We start from the raw sequence: 26,748 nt of genomic DNA, 5'->3' as shown, positions 1-26,748 counted from the left end.
CACACGAATGTGCGTTGCGATGCTGTTATATCTCATTTGCGTCTTTCTGTCAAGTGTGGTAGAACTTTATCGTCGTCAGACAGGAGAGTGGCCTTCCAAGACGCCACGCATATGTGGAGCTACGCACTCGGATTTTACCTTTCTTTGGACCTTGCCAAACATTGTGCTGATTGGTGCCTCCGATGCGCTTTTTCGCGTAAGCCTTCAAGAATTATGCCATGAAATTGTGCGAGAAACTGTCGCGCCTCTTACGTCATTACCATCAACTTATCGCTGGAATGGTGCTGTGCAGGGTGTAATTTCGTTAGCTGAAATGTTGGGCTACGTCACGGCTCTTATTCTCGTTGCAGTGTTGTCCCATTGGCTACTTCATCCGCAGCCTAAGGATATGACTCTCTTTTTTCTGCTGCTCACAACGATGGTGGCTTTGACACATGCAATACTCAATCGAATTGTGACGCGAGCTTAGCCTTTCGAATACTTGTGTCTTAACTTTTAAAGAACCTAAGAGAAAATATCTCTAAACATGAAGCTAAGCTCTAAGTAGTGCAGTCATGTTGACAGCAGTTTGATTGTGCAGAGGCAAACGTGTATCAACGTACACAAGAGCCACGTACAACCACAGAATCCACTAAAAATTACTTTTTGATGGGGCCTTAGAACATTTGTACCCCGTTTGCCAGAGAATTCACATTCTGCAATTTAATATACTATTTACTAGTTTATTCCGCTGACGTGATGATGAAGAGAACAAATCTCTATTGATAGAGTTCTCCTGAAACGATTGCTTTGAGGCTCGGGACACATGCCGCATCTACTAAGCAATGTGATTTATCGCCTAATTCAAACGACGCAAATGCTTTCATTGAAAAGCAGCATCATGACGGCGCAGACCAATTGTCCCATTAACACAAACCAAGCACTTGGCATTGTTAATTGACGCACCAAAATGTAGTCGTTCAACAGGCAAGTCTATTCCTGCGTCAAGGGCTCTAATTTTCTATCAGCTGTTCAGATTAACTCTTGCTTCGCACAGCGTCTCAAAATGATTTTCATTACCATCAACTGGCAGTGCCAGGCACGGTTGCGCTGGCCGATCCCTTTTGTCCACGAGGAAACACAGATCGTAGATCCCTAAAGATTTTTTCCTATCTCTTGTTTCTATCACCTTACAAAGACGTATTATTTATTTTTACATATTTACAATGTCTGCGAGGATCAGTCGAAGATCAATAGCAGCAGCATTTTAATTCAGCGGTGGCGTGGCCACACTCGCTTGCCGTTCTCATTCATAATATACCGCCACCTTTAAAAGTCTGTTGCCGCGTGCTGTAAACTTTTTTTTTATGTAAGCTGTTCGTAATGGTAGGTAAAATGTTAGGATGATAGAATGCAAATTGCCACTTCTGAAACTATGACGTTTCAGACACCCACGTTGGCATTGGGACTCCCGCAATCTTATAATCACGGATTGGCCTTAAAGGAGGCTGCACTGGTCCGACGGCGTCGCGCTATCATAGGCGTGATAATTACTGCGCTATGCCTGTGCGTCATGATAACGTGGCACCTGGTCATGCAGCTGCCTACGTCGAGATCGTCTGGGGAAGTGGCGTCTCCGCATCGTATGCTACACCAGACGAACTTGACTGACGTGAAACAGTCGCACAGTCTCCAGTACCCAAAGCAGCTAGTCGATGAGCACCAGCACACCGTGCAAGATCAGAGGGAGACGCGCGGTTTCCACGACGAAAAACAGATCGTGATGGTGCTGGCTCATTACCAGAACAGCAATGCATGTGCCCAGTCTCTCATTGATGCACGTGCAAAAGCATACCTTGCGTCAAGGGTCCACTTTCGCGTATTTGAGGAGCTATATCTGAACCAGGAACCGACATGCGTGCAACGGTACTGTGAGCTTAAGTCTACGGACTGCAAGGAATTGCTGCGATCTGGGCAGCTTCGTGCGCAAAAAAGGGATGCGTCCGGGGCACTTGGATTTACTGTTGCTCGATATGTGGCCGAGAGTTTGGTGGAGCGTAAATTTGCGAACGATTTTTATATGTCAATAGATCCAGCGATCGTCGTGTTTACGGAAAAGTGGGACATTGAGCTACTTAAACAGTGGTATAGTGTGGGTAATGATATGGCTATTCTGAGCATTGCACCCAGGGCCATTGAATCACGCAATTTGAGTAATGCTACCGTGCTTGTGCAATGCTCAGCACGCATCCATTCCAAGTCTTTTGATGCAGTGGTCGAGTTTAACGCACCTGAGCCATTACCACGTCAAGGAGCTGCGCTGTATTCGCCCGTTTTGCAGACCCAGTATTCTGAACTATTCCATTTCGGCCCGATTCATGCACTTTTTGATGTACGCTCGGATCCCCATACCCCGCTCATCTTAGTTGGGTACGAATACGCGCGCGCAACACGTTTCTGGACTCGTGGGTACGACTTTTATGCTCCGAACAAAGACGTTGTTTTTGCTCGATATCAGTGGAAAGATGCTCCGTTTCCAAAGGCTTTGGGTCCCACTAACGGCGACATAGAACAGTGGCGTCAGCGCAGATCAGATACGGCCACTCGTCGTATTCGGAGGCTCCTTGGGTTGCCTGTATCGGTTCTGGATGGGCAGCTGGAACAATTTGAGACTTATGCCTTGGGCAATCTACGATCTATGGACGCTTGGCAACGATTTTCGGGAGTAAATCCTCGCGCAGCTTACAATGAATCCACGACTAATCAATTTTCACTCTGCGCCGCAATTGCCAACAACCAAGTGCAATATGTACGTTACTCACTTAACAAGACCTGAATTGAAGAAAATTGCTGAATGTGGCAAAAAACGTTAAATCTTTGCAAAAACATGATATGAATATTTATAGCACCATCAAAATTACACTGCGGCCTGGAAACAGTGGCATCTTCCTTTTCGCCCGCTCCAAAGTCATAGACATTTTACATTTGAGCACATGTATATTTTATTTTATACATGCGCCAATGCCAACGACTTCAAAAATTTCATCGCCATCAAGACTATTGTGTATTCGGAGTGCTTTAAACATTTGTACCACTATTCGCGAGGATTTTCGATTTGTATCACAGCGCCTCCAGCGTGTCAGAAGAGATAAACGATGGTAATATGTGGTTTTAACCTCAAATTATGAAAGTGGTGAATTCGAGAACACTTAAATGTCACTCTTGAAATAGTAAAGCAAACTAGTATGCTTACTACAGAGACGCTCGGTTCTGCTCCTGGATAAAATTTACGAACCCATCCTTTGTGTGTTTGTCAGGCGGAAAGATTGAGAGTTAGCTTCTCTGTGAAAGGTGGATGGCAACCCCGACTTCAATACAACGACCGAGTTTGAGTAGACTATGTTCTTTTTCAGAATGGAAAATATGTGCTCGATCATTCTCTTCCGAGAAAGCTAGAAAAGCTTAGTTAGCTCATGCCATTATTGGTCTTGAAGGATAAAGCATTCGAAGGCATGAAGACAGCATTCGACAAGTGCTTTCCTTGATTTGCTTAACAAGAATAAGTGTAACCTAGCCAGACATTGGTGGAAGCACAACTGGTTTCAACCGTTATGCAGCGGGGCTGCCGTAGCTCTTGGCTTAGAGGAAGCTAAGCTAAGGTCACCGACTTTACGTTCTTCTCAAAAACCAGTACGAGTGTACCGGATCGCAATCCGCTGCCTCTAAGTACTACTAACATTACTAAGGCAAACGAACATTTCTGCTTGAAATTGAAACTGTGTTTATTTGCTGAAGAGTCGCCAATATCTTAAACCGAAGTTCTCCCAATTAATATAGTAATACCTAATAAATATGGTAACAGCTGTCTTTAAGAAAAAGTTCTGTCCACGGCACGTTGGACCTTTTAAGGTTGCATTACTACTGGCAATCCTGTCAGCTTGTTTCGGTGTGGCCACACCGCTGTGTATTACACCAACTTGTGTAATACACACCTATGTACGGTCGCACAAGATTGTGCGTGCCGCCCTTTATTGCAAGGGTACATGTCACCCCGTTTCACGTTAAGCCATTCATATTATGTGTTATGCCCAAATAGGGAAGGGGCAAAAAATCTCGCTGTGTACAGAAGGTTGTGAGATCAGCCGTATAATAGCGCTAAGAGCTGGCGATCTTTAAGCTAAAGACCCAGCGCGAGAATGGACCCAACGTGCACTACCTCTGAAAAATTGGCATTTTCGATATGAGAAACGACATATGTTGTGGGTGATCGCAGACATACTGTGTGCGCTCGAGATTATTATCCATCCATTGAGTGATGCAAGGAACTAGCTGTTTTCAATATTTGCGGATTTTTATTGCCGCGATAGCGGCAGACCCACTTCAGAAGGCGGTAAAAATCCCCATTTTAATGGGTGGTATCCCAGCAGATGCGACAGCGAGACGATCCGCTTCCAATCAACCAATTTCAAATTGCGAACGGTGTCAAGTCAAATGAGGAGTGCAGCTTCCGCGCCGCGAGGGTCGTTTGAAATTTAGGAGGTGGAGTCCCTACGAAGGTGCCAGATGCAACAATCCCCGCTATGATTAGTAAGAAGAGAGAGGTCCCAAAGCTGACTTATACATTTGGAGGAGTATCAAACATCTGTGCGTCGCGAACATTCATCTCCCTCAGCTGATGGTACGAGTGATCAGGCCACATTTGAAAATTCGCTAATGCATGCACGTGCAGGGTGGCCTTCCGCAAAAAAGGTTCTAATGTACTCTATCGAGATAAAAATTAATGGGACCAAAACTTAACGATGCGGCCATCTCTATCTTAGGTGGACCCACAAAGCAAATTTTTCCTAACATCAACGTCCTGCGTTTTGTAAAGTCGTAGAAAGTCTCGATTCAGGAGAGTCGTGGAATTTAGTACGGGGCGTGACAGTTCACAGTATATGTCGGTGTTAATTTTACTAAATGAAGAACAATATCAACACGTTGTGCGACTTAGCACCAGTGAGAGTATAAAAAGTCATAAGAAGCGCGCTGTAATTTAAGCGATGCTGACCGCGTGTATCGTTGTCTGTCCCTGGACCTGTTTGATTCGATCGCATCCTAGATAAGGTGTAGCGTGAACTCCGCGGAGCTATGGACCGACTGAACAAGCGTCACGCACATATCTTCTGGTAATTATGATTTTGATGAACCCGACTAAGAAAAGAGTAAGAAACCTTTTGGCACAGGCACAAAGATAATATGAACTAGGTGCTGAATAGTCTGAAGACTCTAGCCATGATGTTTATGGGTGCTGTGAGTAAAGATTGGATGACACAAGCGGCAGTGAGCCGTCCTCTTCAGAGATAGCGAGCGTGTATTGCGGTCTCATGAGTGAATCTCTGCTGAGACAGAAATGTCGATCATATAGAACTATAAGCTAGTTTATTCTTCAACAAAGCCGGTGGAGACGAAAAAATGAAATTTTATGTAGAGCTTTTCTGTGCCAAGGATAATGAAGACGGGGGACCGTGAGTTGCAATCAGAAGCACCGGGTCTTGATGTTTTTTAAATGGTCCACTTTTGTCTTAATGTAACCAAAGCACTCCAATATGACGGACCAGCCGCGCGGGTGGTGAAGATAAATATACTCGTAATGGAATGACCGATAGATCCTTCGCTGATATATCCTCTCGTTCTTGTTCCGGTGTAAGCTCTTGCCGAGCTTGAAGAGTTAATCGCTAACGATATTTAATGCGTTTAAGTGGTAAGTTATTATATTTATCACCAAAGAAGGAGCTAATGTCATCATTCGTCATGGGTGAGCCCATAACTAACGACACTTGCCGGTTCATGAATGCGAAAAATTGATAGCTATCCTCAATTAATCTGCAAATCATTTTTACTCGTTGTTGCCGATAACAATGGCGTGCGGCAAGATATAAACATATTCTCATGGATGTTACCTTCGAATTGTGCTGTGCGTCAAATATTTAGCGATATCCTGAAAACAAGACTGCGTCACGATACAAAAGCGTTTACCACGAAAAGGGTGTAACGTTATTGACGTTGTTTTCGTGTAAAGCACAAAACATGTTAGGTATGAGAGTCTTCATCACACTTGGCGCTAGATAATAATTCAAAAACATTTCTGCAGGTGAATTGTGCAAGCTTATAATAAGCTAAATGCAGCCACTCTTCCGGCGCAGACACCATTTTTCATAATAAATGTGCTTAAAACGGCATAATTGTGGCTGCACCTTGTTCGGTGTCCTTCACCTGACGGGTAGTATTATCAGCTAATAATCCTGCTATAACCCTCTTGTCGTGGCAAGTACTTCGAGTAGGGACGTATTATGCCCCAAGGACTGTCGAACGCACCAGCGAGACTCAACCATGTGGTAAAATTACTGTTCGGATCACATCGTGCCTACCTTCGACGATGTGATCGCTTATAGTCGTGCAAAATACGAGAAATTGTGGATATCCACATTATACATTCCGGTGAGTGCGCGTAAACAAGCATATCGGCTGTGTAGAGATGTATGTATTTGGCGCTGTCAATTTTTCTTTTTGGGTTGTTTCATCGAAAAGCATAGTCTACAGGCAGCACCATCGAAGATTTGGGTGATTGTTTGTTGAACAGTGGTATATCTCAAAAGGACTTATGAATGTGCATTAGCCTAATCGACAACTTGCGCAAGTATACTTTATACGATGCCTACATGGCACGCCACCCACCAACCACCCTCGAAAAGCTTTCAAGCAGTGCTGGGGTAGGCGACCTTTAATGCAGTAAAAGGCCCCGTCGGTACATCAATCCTTACCGTTATGAATACATTATCGTTCATTTCATGGTGTTTGTGATGTATTAAGCTTTGCCGTAAATTGTGCTGTACTCTAAGCAAATGCCGAGTACTAGTCGTTGAGCACAATGATGTCATCGCTACATATCTCATCGAGAATAACAAGATGCTTATTCGTCTTTGCCAATTAGGTAGAAACCATTATTTTCGTATTGTGGTGGTGGATGCGATTTTCCGCTGCTCCGACTATGAGCCATCGCATGTCACAAGAGTGACTTCATCAACGAGGCGATACGTGCGACGAATGGGTCTAGTAAGTGGGTTATACAAATCCATTACGCGAAGGTGGATCTCTGTGATATACAATTCCTTCGACGTGCATTTTGTGGATAAATAACAAAGGGGTTACAGTTCGACAGATCCCACATGCACGTATGACATCATTGGATGATGTCAAGACTAGTCATGAAAGATTGATGGTTACTTCTTGGGAATCTACACTTATGATGAGAAGGTCGTGTCTCCAGCCAGTCACATTGCGGGAATATCCCACGAACGCTACAAGTAAAAGTTTCACCAAGGATGTCCGTTGCGACTTTGACTTCTTGTAGCTCTTCGCTGTTTTTGGGAGTGTAGGTGGATGGGAACAGCCTCCGAGCTAGCTGCGTCTTTTTTCGTTGGGTTCATAGCCTGTTTGCTGGGCTCTTGTGCGCTATAAAGAAGATGTAAGGTGATAAGTTTGGAATCTACTTGCACACTAATTTTAGTCGTAACTTCACATCGGCATATGCCTATGATGGCTTAAATTGTACTTACGATCTATGCTCCGATCGGTTGATCTCAATAGTAAAATCATATTTTCAACAGTCTAACGTAACACATCCGTAAAAGTTCTCGGAGGTCTGGCTTTGAGATTCCATTGATTTCCAAAAAATATCAAAGCCAATTCTCGAGCAAGATACGGAATCAGCTAGGAGTGACGTATCAAATTAATATCAAGCGACTATTTACTTTCTGAAAAGTATTTAGAGTTTGTCCAAGTACCACAATTACTACATTGGGCGGGGTACAACAAAATGAAGCGCCGGCGCGAAGAAGCCACACAGCGCAGCAAGCGATCGCGTCACCGTATGCTTTTGTCGTAAATATAAATTATTCTTACATATATTTATCGAGCAGCCTGTCAATGAGCAGAAAATTTAGCTGATAGCGAAGACCTTAGCGACGATGAAGTGGTACCTACATATGTTGCTGTAGCAGACGGCTCTAGCGACGACGAAGAGAATGGAGACATCAATGACAACGAGGAAGATGATGAGGCGGTCTTAGATTTTACGCAGACGAACTATACAGGACCAATGAGCCAGGAAGAGCTGCTCGTTGGCGATATTGATGACGAAGGAGACAATAATAAGGAGCCAAGCAAGCCCAAAGTATTACATAAGCTGTCAGATAAGGTAACGCGTACTGGACAGGCTGACAAATTTATGATCTGTCTGAGCTGACGCAGTGGATTGACATAGGCGCTGGATGTGCTCACATCCAACTTAGTTCGCTACATAGTATACAAGGGCGGCTTGAAACTGCCATTTAGGTTCTCGGACATCAGCAAGGATGTGTTTCCACAATACAAGAATGTATCGAGGTGAGGCCAAAATTTTCTGGCGATACCAAAACAGTGTGCTGATTGAGGCTGGTGGATTCTTGAGACAGATACTTCTTTTACTTCGCGAAGCATAAGGTTGAACGCGTGTTTGGATACCGAGTAGTGCACGTGGATGATAGGTCAGGCAAAGAGATGTATCTAGTGCTAAACAACGCGTCGTCGCAGGAGCACTTGCTGCTCATGAACAAAACTGGAAAAGCTGCTTCACGTGGATTCCTCATGGTGATCTTGGGCCTTTTGTGGTGCGCCCCTGCGCGACAACTTTCAGAAGGTGCGTTAATGTTCCACGCTCGCTTTAGTGGATTTCCCACATCTTTGTGAATCACGAGCTAACTCCGTGCGTTTTAGATGAGTTGTGGAAACAATTAAGTCGCCTGGATCCAGAGGTGAAACTGAAAGTCCATCACCCACAGCTAGGAGACATTTCGCAGCTATTCAAGACGTTTGAAAGCCAGCTGTAAAGATAATTTTATGATCGTTAAATTTTACACGCGTTTACCCTGTACACTCGTTATGTTAGTTACTTAAACGCTACGTCGGAGCTTGATGCGGATCTGAAGAAGATTAAGTATTATCAGTATGGTCCAAGGACGTATCTAGAAGTCAGCAAGATTCAGATTCTTAACTTTGTGTGCAAGGTACGCAGCCTTTAATTTGGTGATGACAAGTGTTGCACCGACACATGTAATTATGTTATGTAGTTGATTACAGGACAGCCTCCGTCTGAGGCGCAGATTACTGAAGTTCTTGCTGAAGATACCTAAGTTTGAGTTTTTATATATTTTTTATCAATACAAGTCATTCCGATGTGTCCTTTTCCACCTATCCATTTCCATATTTATAATGGAGTCCATTATTAACACGTACAAATCGTCGTCTGAGTCATCATCAGAAGACGATGCCTCCACCTCGTCGGACAGCGAAGTGGCATGCTCCACTGTTGCCGATGCTGCACGAGCTGGCGTCAAACGGAAGCGTATTAATGAATCGCAATGGCGACGAGTATTCCCTCATGTAGATGGTAACTGGCCAGGTCACGTACGCTTCGACATTGCATTAAGTCAGGAGCTTCATGAACACGCCAAATACACTATTGAACTTGTCCAGAGGGTTGCCGGTGGTGCCGTTAAACTAGTACCCTTCGTTCAGCTTGATCCACATGAAGATTCATCTACGGAATTTGACAGTACTCCTCTACACATGAGTCTTTCGAGGCCATTCGTCCTCACCTACAACCAGATAGGTGATTTTGTGGACTCACTACGTGCTGCGCTCAAATGGCGACAAAGGTGTCAAGCTGATACTCAATCTATGGAGAGGATGTCTACTGCAACCGATAACTTATTACACTTTCATACGCACGCAGGTTTCGAATAACTCTGCGGCACGCTCTCGTAATATCCAACGATGCTAAGACACGCTCGTTTCTAGCGCTTCAAGTTTATGAGGGAAAGCAGTACTTTACTCAAGTGCTTCGCTGTGTGGATCAGTGCCTCGCGCACTTCCAATTGCCAACTTATTACAAGGTACGTCACGTGTTCTATAGCGCTTGAGCGCGACGAAGTACTGGCTTCGATGATGTCTTACCCTTTTGTCGTGATTGAACATCTAAAACAGAATCCTATTCCGCACGTGAGCATCGCCTCTTCATTGGGTAATGAGCTCACAGAACTATCATCGGACGACAGTGACAGAATCACAAATTCCGAACAACGGATCGAGCATGTGCAAATACCGCGGTGCTCGACAATAAGATTAGCAGCTGTTCAAGTTGCCATCGGCAACAAACGCTACGTCATTCCTCTCCGTTAGACCACTAATCAAACACCCGAAATCAGCAATACAGTGCAAGATTTGTCACCTTGTTCATCGACTTGATTCACCAATCAGTCACTATCTGTGTCGGATGCCAAATTAATAATTGCACTCCAAGGGCCACCATGGTCGATTCTACTATCACAGTCCTGTGCTGTTACAACGGGGAATACTGGTCTCAGTGGCACAGGCAACAGCGTCGATGGTTTTTTTTCACTTTGTTCATCAGAGCTGATGTCTGACAAAGCGAATGATGGTGCAATATCAGTGTGCTCTTTACTCTGCTTTCCTCGTTTAGCCGGCTCGAACACATTGTTGTCTGCAACTATCAAATATGTAATTAGGCCAAGAAGGCAGGTGGAGCACATTTCACCATGCTTACCATTTCGTTTTTTATCGTTTCGTACAGAGGTTCCTCTCTTTTCCTCAGTCGCATCCTTTTTATTTTCCATTGTTCTATCCGCTGATGCGCGAGCTGATGAGGCTACAATATCAGGACTAGTGTATGATCTGGCAACGCTTGCGCTGCTAGGTGGTTTTCTGCGCATACGATCCCTCGATCGGGAGCGACTTCGTCCTCGGCCATTTCTTCCATGACCTTTCGGTTTAAAGCGTCCTTGAGATCTTCCTCGTGTCGAGTGGCTTATCACATCGTTCACGCTTGGTGTGATGATAACTTGTCGGCCACTGTCAACTTCCTCGGCACCATTGGGTAGTATACATTTATCAAAACTTATATCAGAACTTTCGCCTTCACGATCCTCCACCCACACGACTTCATTCATCCGTTTTTCGCTTTTTTGCCATTGGTTTCTCTGAACTCTCTCCCTTCGACATGATTCATCCGCAAGTCTTGGTCGAGGACATTTTACTTGGGACCACAAATCATCCATCCATAAGACTCGTGATGCCAGTTGCTGCAAGTCTCCAGACAGTTTTCCTCTGTAGCCTGATCAGCTAGTGATTAATTCAATAGTGCCATCATTGTGACCTAGCAAGCAGTTTTTACCCATCACCCAAATTTCCTTTCGCAGCACGTTTCGGACGAGGCTGAGAGAGCTATAAAAGTCGCCATCACCTACTCACACACATATTTATCACGATCGCCTTTTTACAAATGTTTAGAAGTACAAATGCGTACCCGCAAACAAAACAAACCGATCGCATATCTGCATATAGTTCACAAAGTCGTAATTGCAAGTTCGCTTTATGAAGAGGACCCAAAGACATAGCGTACATTTTCATAAGCGAGCGACAAAATTTTTGTTGCGATTCTGCGCAATCCAGCATGTGAGTATTCGTGTGTCACACAACCAAGAACGATATGTGAACGCACCCGTTGTCGACACCCTTCTGCACATTTTGCGTAAAATTGAAGCCACATCTTTTGCAGTGACAGCTATATTTTTTCATCGGAAACAAGCTTACTTGAAACTACCATCAGCCATTCAAAACAACATGTGATTAGTTGGCGACACCTTCTTGAAACCACTGCAATACCTGAGGCCCATCCGGAGGCGCGAACTTCAGCATATGATATTCTGTCGTCATCGCTGAATAAGCCCTTGAGGCAGACGGGCTCTGATCAAAAAACCAGCAATCTAGTTCACAAAGTCAATTAAAATCCGTGAGATTGGGATGCGCACAGAACCAGTGAGTTACCGCCAAATTGATTTGAGGACAGCTCTTCCAATGTTGCCCGGAGCTTCGTATAATCAATTTTACCGCCCTGTAGTTGTACCGAACCAAACATATAAACAACTTGTCGCTTTCTCATTATTCTCCATACCAGGTCGCGCGCCCCGATCATCGCGTACGATCCGTCTGCATCCATTCAGCTGCAATGTGAGATCAATAACTAGTAAATTTCACGAAGAGAACGCACCTATGATAAGCGCTGATCGAGTGGAGCCTAAAGTCTCCATGACAAGTCCTGGTGTACCCGCAGACGCTGTTGAGCTTAGCGTCGCCATGTCTTGTACAGGGTATTAACTTTACTGTTATACCATTGGCTATATTGCTGATCATCTTCCTAGCCAATTGGAAGGCGACAGATGTCGCCTTGCCTTATTTTGATTACAGACACACTGGAAGATTGCATCTCTCACAACCAAAAGCTCCCCACCGCCAACAGACTTGTCGATTGATACCTACATTCACAGGACATTTTTAGTAAAATATGCCGAGTGAGGAAAACAAGGAGTTTGACGACGAGTTAGTTGACTACGAAGAGGAAGAGGAGACAACGACGGACTCTTCTAAGGCCGCTGCCGAAGGAAAAGACGCTAAGAAGTAAGAATACATCTCACTTTTTCGATATTAAGGGAGTTTGAGCCAAACGGGGGCGCAGAGCTGAGGAGACAGCGATGCGGAACGCGGCTCTTCCTCGTCCGCTTGCTTGCCTGCGAAGGACCTCGGACAAGGCCGTTGTATGTCTTTGTTGACGCCCAACCGGTCGTTCGACTGCTCACATGCCCACCCAGAATCTCCTACTAAAAGGAGGGAAAGAGCCAGTTTGTTAACTACTTTCTGTGAAAAATGATCGACGGGAAATCTTGTCTACAGGGGTCATTATGTCGGCATCCATAGTTCCGGTTTTCGCGACTTTATTCTGAAACCTGAATGCTTGCGTGCCGTTGTGGACTGTGGTTTTGAGCACCCGTCGGAAGGTATTGATACTATAAAAAGCATTGTTGCGGGGATAAATGCTGACGAACCATGTAATGTTGATTGTGTACAGTGCAGCATGAGTGTATTCCTCAGGCTGTTCTGGGCATGGACATTATTTGCCAGGCTAAATCCGGCATGGGAAAGACGGCTGTCTTTGTTCTTGCTACCCTTCACCAGGTACGAGATCCCACTTTTTGTGATTGGTGTGGATAGTTGATAATTGCTAAATTTTGGCTATAGATTGAGCCCGTTGATGGCCAAATCAGTGTTGTGGTTATGTGTCATACCCGTGAGCTTGCATTCCAAATTGCACATGAGTATGAGCGTTTTAGCAAGTATCTGGTGGATGTAAAAACTGGCGTCTTCTACGGCGGTATTGCTTCGCTGAGATCTGTTCTGTTAAGTTTTTGTTAGTCATTCCATTATGTTATTTTAGGTGTTCCTATCTCCCAGAATCGTGACGCGTTAAAAAACAACCCGCCTCACATCCTTGTGGGTACTCCCGGTCGAATTTTGGGCTTGGTCCGTGAGAAATCCTTAAAGCTCGACAAGGTGAAGCACTTTGTCATGGACGAGTGTGATAAAATGCTGGAGGCGATTGGTTTGTAATTTAGCTCAATTGTTGGTGTTAATGATGTTTTGATATCTTTGGATTATTGCTAGATATGCGTCGCGATATTCAGGAAATATTTAAAGCTACTCCTCACGATAAGCAAGTGATGATGTTCTCTGCCACCTTAAGCAAAGAAATCCGTCCTGTGTGCCGCAAATTCTGCCAGGATGTAAGAAACACTTTAGGACGACAATCTAAAGGACGTTGGTATCGACTCTGATCTCTTTCTGAATTGTTTTATAGCCAATGGAGATCTATGTCGATGATGAAACGAAGTTGACCCTGCACGGTCTGCAACAGTACTATATCAAACTTGAGGAGTCGGAGAAGAACCGTAAGCTGAACGACTTGCTTGATGCTCTTGAGTTCAATCAGGTCGTGATTTTCGTGTCCAAAAAGAACCGTGGACGTGAACTCAACCGTTTGCTGAATGAGTGCAACTTCCCGTCCATATGCATCACGGCTGATCTCACTCAGGAAGAGCGTATTAAGCGGTACAAAAGTTTCAAGGACTTCCAGAAACGCATCCTGGTAACGACTGACCTGTTTGGTCGTGGAATGGATATCGAGCGTGTGAACATTGTCGTGAATTACGACTTTCCCAATGACAGCGACCAATATCTTCACCGTGTGGGCCGAGCTGGACGTTTTGGCACAAAGGGGTTGTCAATAAGTTTTATCTCGTCCGAGGAGGACACAGAAATGCTAGCTAAGGTGCAGTCGCGTTTCGAAGTCAACATTCCAGAACTGCCCGACCAGATCGATATTTCCACTTATATGACAACTTAGTCAAAACAATATTGCTAACAAGAGGATCGATAAATCGTGCAGAGGAGAAAAGGTCTGTTAGCCAACCGATCTCGCATTGCCCACATTAGTGAGATTTGGGAGGAATGCATTGCTGCTGAATGAATATACTCAAAGCGAGACTGCGGAAGACGCGTTAAGACTCGGCTTGCGCAGTTTCTACTGACGTTGTCCCATAAACGTCGGTACAAGTCTTACTCTTTTCTCCGTCGCTTCGTTGACACGTCAATATTCTTCATTCCACCGAGATGGCTCTTATATTTCTCGCGAATGTCATCATTGCGCGCCCACAGCGAGTCGCGGCTGGACGTATCTTGGTCAGCCAGATGCGTGTACTTCGTGCTGTAAACAATAGCTCACATTACGAATCAGAAAACGATGATTTGTGCTATTATAGGAATAGTGTGCTTACCGGCCAGCGCGTCCAAAATTCTTCACCTGCATCACAGCTGGAAGCATCTCTTTGTCAAATTTGTCTTCTAGTGTAGCATCACTTGCATCTCGTTTGCGTACATCGTCCTTCGAGCGAATGCTATCGTCGTCTACGTAGAAAGCACCTTTGTGGTAATACCTCTGCATAAATTTGAGTTTCTTCTTCTCCTTAGGCTCGTTCTTCAATTTGCTGATAAATAAAAGCAAATTATCAGCCAAATCACTTGAATAAGAAATGTCGATGACGTACGCATTTTCGGCTTCACGTTCCTCCCGTGTCATGTTGCGCCTTCTTAAGGTCTCTTCTTCTTCCTTTCGTCGCCACTCTTTACAATCATGGTCACTGTAGCGTCAAGCGATGAGGTGTAAAATATAAATAATTCATAATCAATAAAGGCTCAAACCGTTTAATGCGCCGCATTTCGCGAAGTTCCCAATCGCGATACTCTTGTGCAGGGTCCAAACCATCCGTATCATCGGGCATTTCTGCGTCAGTAGGCGCTTCACATTCAATTCCAGTCTGTTCGCGCCGAATTTCTTCTGCAACCAAACGACGTGACTCTCTCTTCCGAGCCTCCAATTTTTCCTGTTCTCGTTTCTCGCGTCGTTCTTTTTCTGCTGCCAGCTCTTCTTGCCGCTTCATATTCTCACGAGCCTTTTTCGGCACGAAGACAGGCTTCATCAGCTCTTGACCAAGCTCTGATTCATCTGTGTCAGTCTCGTACTCCGAGCTGCTACTGTCGTTGCTGCTAGCCAAATCACTATTTCTAGGCTTTTCTGTTGAAGTGAATATTACACTTCGCTTTACAATTTTCGGTTCTATAAGCTGAAGCGAGATCTTCTCACTGAAGCCAATCACCTCATCTTTCCGAGACTCACGCGCTTTTATCTTTTCGCGAAGCATACGACGGCGGCGATCAATGTCAGAATCATTTTCTTCATCCGAGCTGGAGTCTTGCAGTGCTTTAGTGACATCAGTAACATCAGAATTTTTATTAGCTGCGGGTGAAATATCATATTGCACTCTGGAAACAGAGTCATTTGCTGAAGACCCGCCCCCTATCAAGATCTGTGCCTCTACACGTTTTCGCCTATTGACTCCATGTGGAGCCAGCTTGTGCTCTACTTTTGTCGCTGGGTCTAGTTGCACTTTGCTTTTGGCAGTGACAAAGCCACATTCGTCTTCGTGGCCATTCGCAAACTTAGGTACATGTCCTGCTCGATAGCGCGCAACCTTTTTGGACAAGTCTACCTTAGGTTTTAAAGGTTTGAATTCCTCAGTTATCTCTCTGCAGAATAATCAATAGCGTCAGAGGGCGTTGAGCGAGAAAAAAGACAGTGACAGATGGCCACATACTTAGTATTGGTGTGGCGCAGCGACACGGGGTCGCCTGGAGTATCGTCTGGCAGCAACAGCCCCAGGTCTTTCTTGGTGAAGAGTGACATTGTGTGCACAATTTGTTAAAGTCGTTACAATATTTCATTTAAACATATAATTCCTTGATGATTTTTATTCTCAGTCAAGCCTAGTCGCATGGAGCAACCGCTATCTTCAGTAGATCAGAAATAGCAAAAGGCCGATACTCGCGCTATAAGCAGCCAGAAAGCACCGAAAGCTATGGATGATGGTCTAAGTGCAAGCGATCTGCGGCAGCGCTACGAACGTGGAGGCAGCGTGCGCGACTGTGACCTCAGTGCAGCCCAACTTCGCTCCAGATATGCAATAGCTGGCAACAGTACGGCTAGCAAGGCAATGGACTCTAATTTGCGCTAACGTAATTATGTTATTTTATGCATCTGCAGCATTTGAAAAACAACAAGCTGACTCTAATGCTACGATAATCGTCGCGGTGATAGTGGTCTTGGTCATTCTTGCTGGTGGCGCGTACGCATTCACTTGATGGCTAGATAGCCACTCCGCACATTATTTTTAAGCACTTTTAGGCATATGCTCCATCAAAAATAGTTGCTGCGTCTTAAACTAGCTTCTGAGTTTTTATCTACCAGCAAACCTATATACATAGCTACTTCTCTTGATTGAGCAAAACATGATATTACCTAAGCAAAACCAGCATTGGTTTCACGTATATAATGACAAAGGCTTCACCAACCAGAGTGCTACTTCTTTCGGCCAACGCTGGTCATTAGTAAGCTGTGTTTGTGCTTATAATCGCATTTTGTCACCAAATTGTGCATCCTCTGGTTAAAATATAATATAGATACGGGAAGTCAGCAATACAGCTATTAGATCGACCTAAACAATTGTCACGGCGTAGTCGCACATGATTCCCTATTATTTCGCAAGCACAACGGTTTCCATTAAAAAAATGGACAGGCTTTTCATAGTGTTAAAAGCGCATTATATGTCTATCTCGATAGACATCGAATGTTATCGTTGCTTTAATGGATCGATCTAACCTGAAAATTCTATGTGTTAGGCTGAATGTACATCTTTGCAGAATTTCGGCCCATTGGATCGATGACGATAGATATTAGGAAGCAACGCAAAAAACGATGATACTGTCGAAAGGGGTTGGTACAATTTGAGAGGTATCTGCTTTTAAAATTCCCTTACAGAGGGATCACGAATACGGCTGTTCACTCCAAATTTTACTCCATATAACATAACGACCATTCCTGGACTGATGTGTACAAAATACGCAGAAATCCCCAAAGCACTTTTGTGAATATTCATAAATACCAAACAATCGGTATTTGTCAGGGGTGGCAATGACTCACATTTTCTTAAATCATTCAACGCCCTCAGGTCGGCGGGCTGCTGTACGCTTCTGATTATGGCTATTCTGATGAAGAAGTATATCAGATAGTTAAATTGGTGGCGTAGGCTGGTTCTGACAAAGAATAATATTAGGTTTGGCGAATTGATGGCGTAGAAGCTATCGGCGATGAATGATCTTCGGAAATTGTAATAAGCATTTGGATTTGCGTTTCTGACCCCATATTCAAAACATTAAGAATTTTGGGACTAATGTTTTCCAAGACAATTAACCCATAAACCCAGATCACCAATAAAAATTACTTTTTAACACTTTCGTACTTCAATGAATTCCACAGCTTTCGAATAGATAAACCCAGAAGTTCCTTTTAGACGCGGCACTTCACGCAACCCAACTAGACCTTGAGGACAATATAATGTAGTAAATGGTATCGCATTCCATATTGGAGAGCATTCTTGGTTTGTTTCAACAACAGGAAGTCGTTTTCATCACGGTCTTTGTATGCGTTGACCTAAACAGGATATATCGCCTCGCGCGCTTCGTCTGCAACTAAATCAAACAGAGAGTCAACAACAACTTTCTTCTCTCTTATGGTCATTGCATCTCCCAGATAGTGTGGACCCAGAATATAAGCTAGTCCCATCCCGTTGCCGTTTAAGAAATCAAGACGCGCTTGGACCAATTGAAGTATAGGTTGGAAACTTGTTACCGTCCGAATTGTTGTGAAACGTCGAATTTCAATGCGCGGTGTACTTCAAAAGCAGGTCCGGATACTTTCTGAGATAAGGTAATTGCTTTGACAATCGGCTCTAAGATACCAATACCTTTCTCGAGATAACGCACGAAATTTGTATCGGTAATGATATTGAACACTCGGTTGTACCGCATTTAAAATTTCGGTCTTTAACAATACTGTTTCAAATTGATTGATATTTAAGCAATTTGAGAAAGCAGTCCTGCAGGCTACCCCATCTTGTGGCGGCAGGATGAATCAATGTCGGAACTTCCTTATATCTTTGTTAGTTATAAGCGTTGCCTTGATTTGGTGGTGATACGAAAAAATACGGCTTCTTTGCAGTTAGAAGCAAATGTCAGCAAATATTCGAATGGATAACCTTCGAGATAGTCTGCAACAGCTCCTTCTCGCTTGGTATTGGTGGCTGCAAAATTGTCTCTTGCAAGGCGATGCCGCCCTTGAAAGAACATCCTGAATATTTTTGACTTCAAAAATTTCCATGCAAATCTGTTAGTGGCAACATTATCGGTTACTGCTCTTTCAATAGAGAGACCAAGAGCTGTTTGGATTTTCATTCCACTGCTCAAGTCGTCAGCAATGAATCGAGCCGTATGGTTCTACTCTTGCGTACATGAATTCTCCGGAAACAACGACATGCCGCTAATGAACATGTGATTAAAGATTGTTTCGTTCGTTACGTATGACCGCTCTTGTAATGGGATCAGTTTGAATTCGCATGTTGAGTGAACCACATACTTCTAGTTGTGGTTAACATTAACCATATATCTCGCATAGTTGTATATCACTCAATTTTGTACTACCGCTTAGCCACTTATCAGTTTAGGGGAGGCTTAGTGCCTATTTACCAACTAAATGTCACTTAAGTCCTTCGCGTAAATCAACAGCGCGTCGGAAGTGAGCAATACGCAAAGAATCGTGTTATCCGATTTGATTCTTCTTCAATAGTTGTGCGTATACAGGCGGCTATTACCGTTACACTTGGTAGCACTAGTAGCATTTCCAACGCCGACTACTTCGATGGAGTTAACCATGGAAAATGTGCACACCACAGGCGGTGATCGTCCTCTGATCAACAGGGAGGAATATTTGTTCCTAAAACACTCGCAATGAAAGTGTGGTGAAGCTGGGAGCTTTATTCGGAGGCCGCACGGTCTTCGCCGTGCTCCAATTGGATCAAGAAGCAATAACTCAGCGCTTAGCAAATCATGCTGCATATGAACAATTATTGGGACTTTTATCTCAGAACATACCGACGCCAGTTCCGTCACCTCCACCACAAGTGGTGGTAATAGCGTCGGAACACACGGAGCGTCCCGTTCAAGGTAAAACGATTTCGCGAAAACGATAATAAAAATCTTGTGTTTTGGCAGCGAGAAATGGACATCGCTATCGCGATGGCTCAAATTCGTAATGGTCGCAGTCAAGTGGCCTTCGCCATGTCGCACTAAGATGATTGTGCGAAAGATTGGTCGATGACATGGGAAGTCAACTGCCCCGGCTATTTTGCCATATGGTAAGAGTTGAAGACGGTTATGAAATCGATGTTCCTTTCGCCGAATGTGGCATTCCGACAACGGTCGAAGTTTTTGTCGTGATATCAAGATAACGGTACATTGTTCGTCAATGTACAGAAGCTCTGTGATCTTCGTGCCAGTATGCCGAGTGCATCACCGCCAGAGGCAATGATGGTCACTGTGTTTGTGGAGAGACTCACTCATGGTCATCCTAAGACTGAAGCCTTCCGCCAGAGTCCGACGGCTATAGAAAATGAAATTATGACTGCATTGCATTAGAGCTACTGCCTACGCCAAGCACGCGGTCAATCAATCAATCCGATTGTAGAAGTAAATGCTACTACTGGAAATCCAGAACCAACGGCTCTCAGCGTTGTGGCTGTTTGTGGGCGGCAAAACCGCTATTATGGATGTTAACAATTTGGTCACATCCACCGTATTGGCCTCTGGGAGACGAATCTCTCTATACGGTTCTCGTTGTAATTTTTCCGGTCCACGTGAAACTAATAACGCAGGGCGTTTCGAGAACGCCGGTACCCAGTAGACCGCCCTGCGTCTACTTAGGCAAAAGAAAACTCTTGAGAGTGTGGTGGTAGAATCACTCACGAGAATTTAGACCTCGAAGGATCGTTATCCTTTGCGAACGACACGAGCCGAAGTGATCTCCTCGTGGTTACAGCGAATTTGAAGGGATACGGTCGTCTTTGGATTCTTTATTGAGTTTTGCGCGAGCCGTAATCATGTTGGAAACCAAAGTGTTGCTGAAAATGATTGCGTGCTTTCGGATGCACTAGATAGAAGTAATGGTGTTATCCTCGTGAAGTTGGCCGCTGGTGCGGTGGTCACCGTGAAGTAGATTACGGTTAATCTTCAACTGAAGTTTAAAGACTTCAACTCGAGAAAAGAAGTCTCAGTGCTCAAAGGGACAAAGAAAATGACCTGATTTCTAGTATACCGTGGCTTGAGAAGCATGAGCCATGGATTGACTGGCGATCGAAAGCGAATGCGAGTAGCTCTCGGAGTTAGAGAAATTTTTGGGAGTAATGAATCCACATTCACAAATCACCGCAAGAAGCGTTCAGGCGCTCGGCAGTCGTATGCTGCTGGTAATGATCCACACTTCATTGTTATATGTCATGCAATTGACATTTCCCAGCTCAGGGAGATACGAAGTCGTACGAAGTGACCACTGATGGCCACTCAGGAAATGGGTCGACAGATCAAGTGATGCCCGGAACTGGCCACTTGAAAGCGAATAGATCTCCGATGGACATGGCGATTTGCCCAACAGAAAGAATTTACGAGGGCAAAATGCCGGCTGTTGCCCCCTTCAAGACGGAAGAATGTGAGTACTGGAAAGTCGAAGTATTCGACTGCGGTTGTGTATGCCACTACTTCCACTAATACAGTGGTCGACTGGGAGTGTGAGTCAGTGGGTATAACTGATGCTCCTACCGGCTCTGTGGTTGAGCACACATATCTGAAGTAATCAAAGAATTTGATGATTGTAGTACTGAAACTCCTGCTCTGGATGCGGTTGAGTCCGCGGGTGAGTTAGTCCAACGTACTACTTTCCATGATGGAATTGCAGCATTCGAATACGCTGGTCCACGTATTGTGGATGCAATGACTGGTTTTAAAAATTGCCAGAACTAATGTTTTTTGGCACTGTTACCGACTACGGAAGAGCTGGTGCAGCTTGAGGAAGCCACTTACAATGACTTTCTACACGACATTAAGGGTGATGGTAATGCGGAGGTTGTTTGCTAAGGTCGATTCCGCAAAACTACGCTCATCATCAATAATGGATGATTTGGCTTTCGTAAAAAGTCGATAGCGTGTGGAATCGCGCATAGAAGATGCTACATTGAAGTTTCCGACTGATCATAACTAATATGTAATACAGGATGTTGTCCTTTGTGCGAAGGCGCTTCTGCCCTTCTATACGAATGTGAGGTTCGACACACAATTGAACGTGAATCTGGCCGAAGCATGCAGTGCTTTGCTCTGTCACGTGAGCAGAAGGAATATATCGATGGGTTCGTTGCTCAGAATCAAGCTGCTAGTTTGGAAAGGGAGAGCAAGTTCACCTCACAGCGCGCTGACGTTCTGCGTGCACGAACCAAATAATAAATGGCGTATTGCACACGCCTATAACAAATATGATGCGGAGACTTTTCTCGCTCAAACATCGAACCTGCGTAAAGACGTCAACATCCACCATATGTCCGGCTGTACACATTTTAGTGTACTTAATTAAGTTGATAAATATAGCTAAATCTTGATGGAGTAGGACGTCTCATTGACGGCTATAATACACCTTCCAGAATGTCATGGAGGTGGCTTGTGATGCCACAAGGGCTATTTAATGCCTCTAGACCTAATTTGGAGATATGGATTTATCCTAGGTATGATGTGGGTGAAACTCTAGCCGTGGGAAAGACTGAAAGTCGAGAACATTAGGTGGTAGGCACTTTCTCATATCCTAATGGATCCCCGGCGAGCCATTAACCCACCTCTGCCACAAATCTAAAGCGATTATTGACGCAAGCGAGAAGCTGCAACAGATTCCGTGCGAAACCCTGAATAGATGGCGATGGAATTGTAGGTGCCTCAAGTAAAGCTCGGAAAGCAGAAATGACAGTGACTCAAGGGCTCACGATGAGTCGTAAAAGAGCGATGGTATACTGCGGTCTACGGAGTGTATTTTTCTTAAGACGGCAAAGAACAATTATGTGTTCTGGTATCCCTTGTGGGACAGTAAAGAATATATTGTGAGCGGTTGTATCCTGCGTAAAGGCTGATGGTGAATGGAAGTAACTGAATTTTGCAATCACCCAGGCCGGGCCGTTAAGGTTGATAGGCGACTGTCGGTCTTCTAGTAGAAGGGCTAAGCTATGCGCTCAGAATCATCATTGGTCCCTGTCATGCTGCTGTATCAGCACTACCGTGCCGGAAACCATCGTGCAGAGCAGTAACTGGTGAGCAAATTTATCCAGTCGTTACGGAGTGAGCGGGATAATCTTAGAGAGCCCCCGCGAGAGCTCTTGTAGACCTAGATAAGTCTTCCCTCGTAAATATGTGCAATGAGTTGTAAGACGGCGAAACAAACAAAATAGTTTGTTGGTTCCGAAGATGAAAGTGAGCTTTTTTGTCGTAGTTTGAGGACACTTGCAAAGCAGAGAGTGCGAGGAAAGAGACAGTTATTTTCAAGAATACTACAAATCCCTTCTTTATTTGTTGAAGGGATTTCACAATGTGCCGACGATGGGCGCATCACGCGTAATTGGTATCATATCTGTTTCGACAAATACGACGCATCGTATAAACCTATTTTGACGATATTCTGTTCATTCGAAGGGCGAACACGACATATTTGCCAAAAACCTGCACTTGAAGCACCGCCGTGCGGTGCAGAAATGTACGCGTCAACGTTCATTTCATGCGAATCTCGTAAGTGTATTTTCAGTGCTAACGAAGTACGGTTGTTATGTTGGTGAATACGGTGTTCGTGCAGGCCCTGACAACGTCAAAGCTTTCTTTAACTGGCCAAATTCACAGAATCAAAAGGATTTGTAAAAAAAGATGGGTCTGTCTAATTCCTGCATCGCTTCTTGCGTTACTATGCGAAAATGGTACACCCATTATTGAACTTGCTGAAAAAGGACGTGCCATGAGAGTAGCCATCCACTTTGAAGAAGCCGATCAAGCATAGTTCGATGAAAGTAAAATAACTTGCTTTTGCTAGATGATATAAAGCCGTATAGCGTGGTGTGTGTCGCTTCTAAGTTTGCAATCGGTTGTGCACTATTGCAAAAGAACTCAGAAGGACACGATCCTGTCGTGTCGTTTCAATTGCGACAGCTGAAACTAGCAAAAAACAACTACTCTTTCCACGACAAGAAGTTTTTGGCAATGATGTGTGTTTTGGTGGAGTTTTGTGTTCACCTCTTGGCTTCAATTCTGTTTATCGTCTACACAGATCACGCAAGCTTGCGATATGCTGATCATTCGCCTAACTTGTCACAGCGAATGGCTTGCTGGTTGTCGTTCTTCGCAAATTTCAACTTTGCGGTCGCGTACAAACCGGGAGATCTAAACTTGTTGGCTGACGCATTGTTGCGTCGTCCTGATTATGAGCTAGCCCATCTAAAGCGATGTACGCAATATGATACGTCGAGTGTATGTTGAGGATGAACATTGTGATCAGTGACATGGAGCTCCATGACAAGCTTTCCGGTCGCTTGAAATCTCGGATGCATCGCTATGAATTAAAAAATGGTTTTCTCTACTTTGAACTTGCAGATGGCGACGAGCCACAGATTGCGGTTTCCAATAACGATGCTTTAAGCACAAGATCGTGTACGAGGCGCATGAGATGCCGATGGCCGATCACTTTGGCCGTGAGATAACCTACCAATTGCTCAGCGCCCAGTTTTGATAGCCCCGCATGTACAAGTGGATTGCACGATACGTGAGGACATGCGGTATCTGTCAGTGCGTAAAGAGCGCACGGTACGCGCAAGTGTACCTGCAGAGTCTTGATTTTGCTATTGACTGTTTAAAGTCAGTCGGTCTCGACTTTACTTTTCCTTTTCCCGAGAATGCTGGTGGCCATAATGAAGCGCTCAGCTTTGGCGACACAGACTCAGTAAGATGGTTTGTATAGCTCCATGTAGCGTATCCAACGATGCCGAAGGGCCGGCGTAATTGTTCATTGATCATATTTTTGGCAGCCGCGGGTTGCTCGTCGCCATCGTCTCTCATCGTGATACACGAATCACGTGTGGCTTTTGGAAAGAATTGTTTCAAATTCTTGGCACTTGATTAGATATGTCCATAGCGGTGACCGATAGCAAACAAAACGTGGTCGTTGATGTGTTGATAAGCTTCTGTGCGGGAAATTTCGCAGAATGGAGTTCATTGTACCATCGGTAGAGTTTGCTGTGAACGATTCGGTTCATTCACCCTCTAGACTTACACAATTTCTTGTAAATGGCTTGAGAGACTTGAAATCACCCCTTTGTGCAATAGATGGTGTCTCTGATACAAGTGGGGGTAGCTCGGCAAATTGTTGCCTCTCAAATGCATACAATTAATGATGCGAACGAGATACGAAAGTTCATGGACGCCCTGGACTCGATCATTATGAGTCGTGTGAATGTGATCACACAAGTGCGAGATGCAATGACCAATGCACCAGATTTACAAAAGATATACGCAGATAGACGAGGTCGTTAAGGCAAAATATATTTTATTGTTGGAGATTTTGTACTACGTTTTTTTAAGAACCGATCAGGCGATGCGGACTCAAGCTTCGAAACTTCGAGGCTATTACCTCGCTTCAACGGTCCATTCGAAGGAATGTCATGCCGTGAAAATGCTTGCACTATCGATCTGCCAAGCTGGCTAAGGTCCCATGCAGCGTTCTACATAGTGAGTGCACCGCATGTCCTATCATCGCGACGATACGACTTCCAACCTGGATGCAACGCAGGGTTATACGAATATGGCTTCAGAGCCACAGCATTGACCCTAGGGTCAATAGTCGAGCCCCTTGGCGCCGTCGCCTCAGCATCTTCCTCAAGATAACATGGATCATCGTGAACTTCGGAACCGAATAAACGATCGCGAGAGTCGGAACGTCGACGATTTGGAATTATGATCAATCGCTGCAATGTCGACAGCCTTTTACTGCTAACTTCGTAATTTTTGTAGAAGCACCACGGAGTTAATAATCTAGATGAATTGCATACACAGCTGATACTACTCCGATTTTTGAGTAAATTCCGTACAATCGCCTATAAAAATTAAGGCGACTCACGGAAGCAGATGGTTCAAATGGTGTCGCCGATTGCTTCGGAAAGCATATCCACCCGAGACACAATGAGGTCGCTTAGCAGGAGGCTCCGCATCTTCAGCAGCAGTAGCCGCAGCAGGAGGAAGACTTCAGAGCATGCTCCAGTCGCCAAATTGAGATTGCATTTTCAGGCAAACGTCTATGACGCCATTCGAGATCGCGAACATCGCAGACAACGATTTGAGATACTTTCACGCGTTTTCGGGCGCTCGACACCCGATCGAACAACTCGGTCATCTGCCAGTTCACACCGAAAAGGAATTTTTCCACCTTAGCCCATCGCAATTAAAGTCAGACGAAGACTGTTAAGCAGCCGCAGAAAAAGCAGAGAAGACGCCTTCTTCAGGCATCTCCCTCTCTTCTTGATGGATACGAAAATCGATGCTACCATGTTGAGAACGTGGCGGCGGAGAAGAACGTACGCGATCGGAAGGGGATTTTGGTGAAATGGCTGGATTATCCAGCGAAAGAGAAAACACGGGAGCCTCGTAGTCGTCTTCGTTGCACCTGCGGCGATAGCATTCTTGCGTCGAACGCAGGTCCAAAGATGGACTTCGCTTAGGAGATATTTCCCATCCTCATCTCTCTCTTCCTATCGTCGTGGATTCGACTAGTAACCGCGCGTGCCTCACGAGCATCTTCGAAATCGGGGTAAACCCAATCCTGCGCGGTCAACTGGGCAATTCGAAAGCGCATATCACGTATCTTCAGCAAGTCTGCAACGGTAGTCGCGTTTTGCAAACGGTAGACATTCACGGATTTTTCGTACGAACCTTGCCCAGAATTGGGTGTGAATAATGAGACTTTGTGACTCTTTCCATCACGTGTAATAGGTTCGATGGCGCAAAAATGTATAGTTCGAGTCACCCATCACTTGCAGCGGGGCCTCCGTAGCTTTGCGCTTTGAGAAAGCGTAAGTTAGGTCACCGACCTTTTGTTCTATACTTAGAACAAGTACGAGTTTAGCGGATCGTAATCCGCTTACTCCAACAGTAATTATTGCCTTAACCCAAGGCTAATTTACTCTTCCGTTTCGATCCAAAACTGACTTATTTATTTTGTAATCTGCGGCAAAGCCGCCTAATTTTAAATGTATACTTTTTCCTAAATATGTA

General features: G+C 44.6%; 8 protein-coding genes across 8 annotated transcripts; 6 read left to right on the top strand and 2 right to left on the bottom strand.

The window, feature by feature from the left end:
- Nucleotides 1–19: 19 nt before the first annotated feature.
- PHALS_09881 (uncharacterized protein) lies at nucleotides 20–469 on the top strand (the record flags this gene model as incomplete). The annotated part of the gene is made up of 1 exon (XM_024725212.1): nucleotides 20–469. One exon carries the CDS (start codon nucleotides 20–22, stop codon nucleotides 467–469), a length of 450 nt encoding a protein of 149 aa, XP_024576012.1.
- Nucleotides 470–1,362: 893 nt separating this feature from the next.
- Nucleotides 1,363–2,815, top strand: PHALS_09880 (Glycosyltransferase, GlcNAc; the record flags this gene model as incomplete). The annotated part of the gene is made up of 2 exons (XM_024725211.1): nucleotides 1,363–1,365; nucleotides 1,427–2,815. 2 exons carry the CDS (start codon nucleotides 1,363–1,365, stop codon nucleotides 2,813–2,815), a joined length of 1,392 nt encoding a protein of 463 aa, XP_024576011.1.
- Nucleotides 2,816–7,837: 5,022 nt separating this feature from the next.
- PHALS_09879 (Uncharacterized conserved protein (tumor-rejection antigen MAGE in humans)) lies at nucleotides 7,838–9,191 on the top strand (the record flags this gene model as incomplete). Its single annotated transcript, XM_024725210.1, has 7 exons — nucleotides 7,838–7,889; nucleotides 7,956–8,218; nucleotides 8,285–8,406; nucleotides 8,475–8,698; nucleotides 8,776–8,884; nucleotides 8,948–9,065; nucleotides 9,129–9,191. 7 exons carry the CDS (start codon nucleotides 7,838–7,840, stop codon nucleotides 9,189–9,191), a joined length of 951 nt encoding a protein of 316 aa, XP_024576010.1.
- A 79-nt stretch (nucleotides 9,192–9,270) lies between these two features.
- Nucleotides 9,271–10,118, top strand: PHALS_09878 (u6 snrna phosphodiesterase-like; the record flags this gene model as incomplete). The annotated part of the gene is made up of 4 exons (XM_024725209.1): nucleotides 9,271–9,716; nucleotides 9,794–9,953; nucleotides 10,045–10,059; nucleotides 10,116–10,118. 4 exons carry the CDS (start codon nucleotides 9,271–9,273, stop codon nucleotides 10,116–10,118), a joined length of 624 nt encoding a protein of 207 aa, XP_024576009.1.
- Nucleotides 10,119–10,182: 64 nt separating this feature from the next.
- PHALS_09877 (NYN domain, limkain-b1-type) lies at nucleotides 10,183–12,215 on the bottom strand (the record flags this gene model as incomplete). The annotated part of the gene is made up of 12 exons (XM_024725208.1): nucleotides 10,183–10,217; nucleotides 10,289–10,300; nucleotides 10,367–10,567; nucleotides 10,625–11,191; nucleotides 11,252–11,320; nucleotides 11,384–11,411; nucleotides 11,480–11,516; nucleotides 11,579–11,676; nucleotides 11,743–11,843; nucleotides 11,905–11,971; nucleotides 12,032–12,066; nucleotides 12,128–12,215. The coding sequence occupies 12 exons, from the start codon at nucleotides 12,213–12,215 to the stop codon at nucleotides 10,183–10,185; spliced, it is 1,338 nt and encodes a 445-aa protein (XP_024576008.1).
- A 206-nt stretch (nucleotides 12,216–12,421) lies between these two features.
- PHALS_09876 (atp-dependent rna helicase uap56) lies at nucleotides 12,422–14,314 on the top strand (the record flags this gene model as incomplete). Its single annotated transcript, XM_024725207.1, has 7 exons — nucleotides 12,422–12,534; nucleotides 12,808–12,911; nucleotides 12,983–13,089; nucleotides 13,153–13,285; nucleotides 13,349–13,513; nucleotides 13,576–13,694; nucleotides 13,769–14,314. The coding sequence occupies 7 exons, from the start codon at nucleotides 12,422–12,424 to the stop codon at nucleotides 14,312–14,314; spliced, it is 1,287 nt and encodes a 428-aa protein (XP_024576007.1).
- Nucleotides 14,315–14,526: 212 nt separating this feature from the next.
- PHALS_09875 (Microfibrillar-associated protein MFAP1) lies at nucleotides 14,527–16,210 on the bottom strand (the record flags this gene model as incomplete). Its single annotated transcript, XM_024725206.1, has 5 exons — nucleotides 14,527–14,674; nucleotides 14,745–14,954; nucleotides 15,015–15,107; nucleotides 15,169–16,053; nucleotides 16,122–16,210. 5 exons carry the CDS (start codon nucleotides 16,208–16,210, stop codon nucleotides 14,527–14,529), a joined length of 1,425 nt encoding a protein of 474 aa, XP_024576006.1.
- Nucleotides 16,211–16,382: 172 nt separating this feature from the next.
- Nucleotides 16,383–16,665, top strand: PHALS_09874 (uncharacterized protein; the record flags this gene model as incomplete). Its single annotated transcript, XM_024725205.1, has 2 exons — nucleotides 16,383–16,500; nucleotides 16,568–16,665. The coding sequence occupies 2 exons, from the start codon at nucleotides 16,383–16,385 to the stop codon at nucleotides 16,663–16,665; spliced, it is 216 nt and encodes a 71-aa protein (XP_024576005.1).
- Between the last annotated feature and the right edge of the window lie 10,083 nt (nucleotides 16,666–26,748).

This window comes from Plasmopara halstedii (assembly GCF_900000015.1).
Source record: "Plasmopara halstedii genome assembly, contig: Scaffold_430, whole genome shotgun sequence".
NCBI classification, from domain to species: domain Eukaryota; phylum Oomycota; class Peronosporomycetes; order Peronosporales; family Peronosporaceae; genus Plasmopara; species Plasmopara halstedii.
The sequence above is the reverse complement of the archived record's forward strand: the minus strand, read 5'-3'. Positions and strand labels throughout refer to the sequence as shown.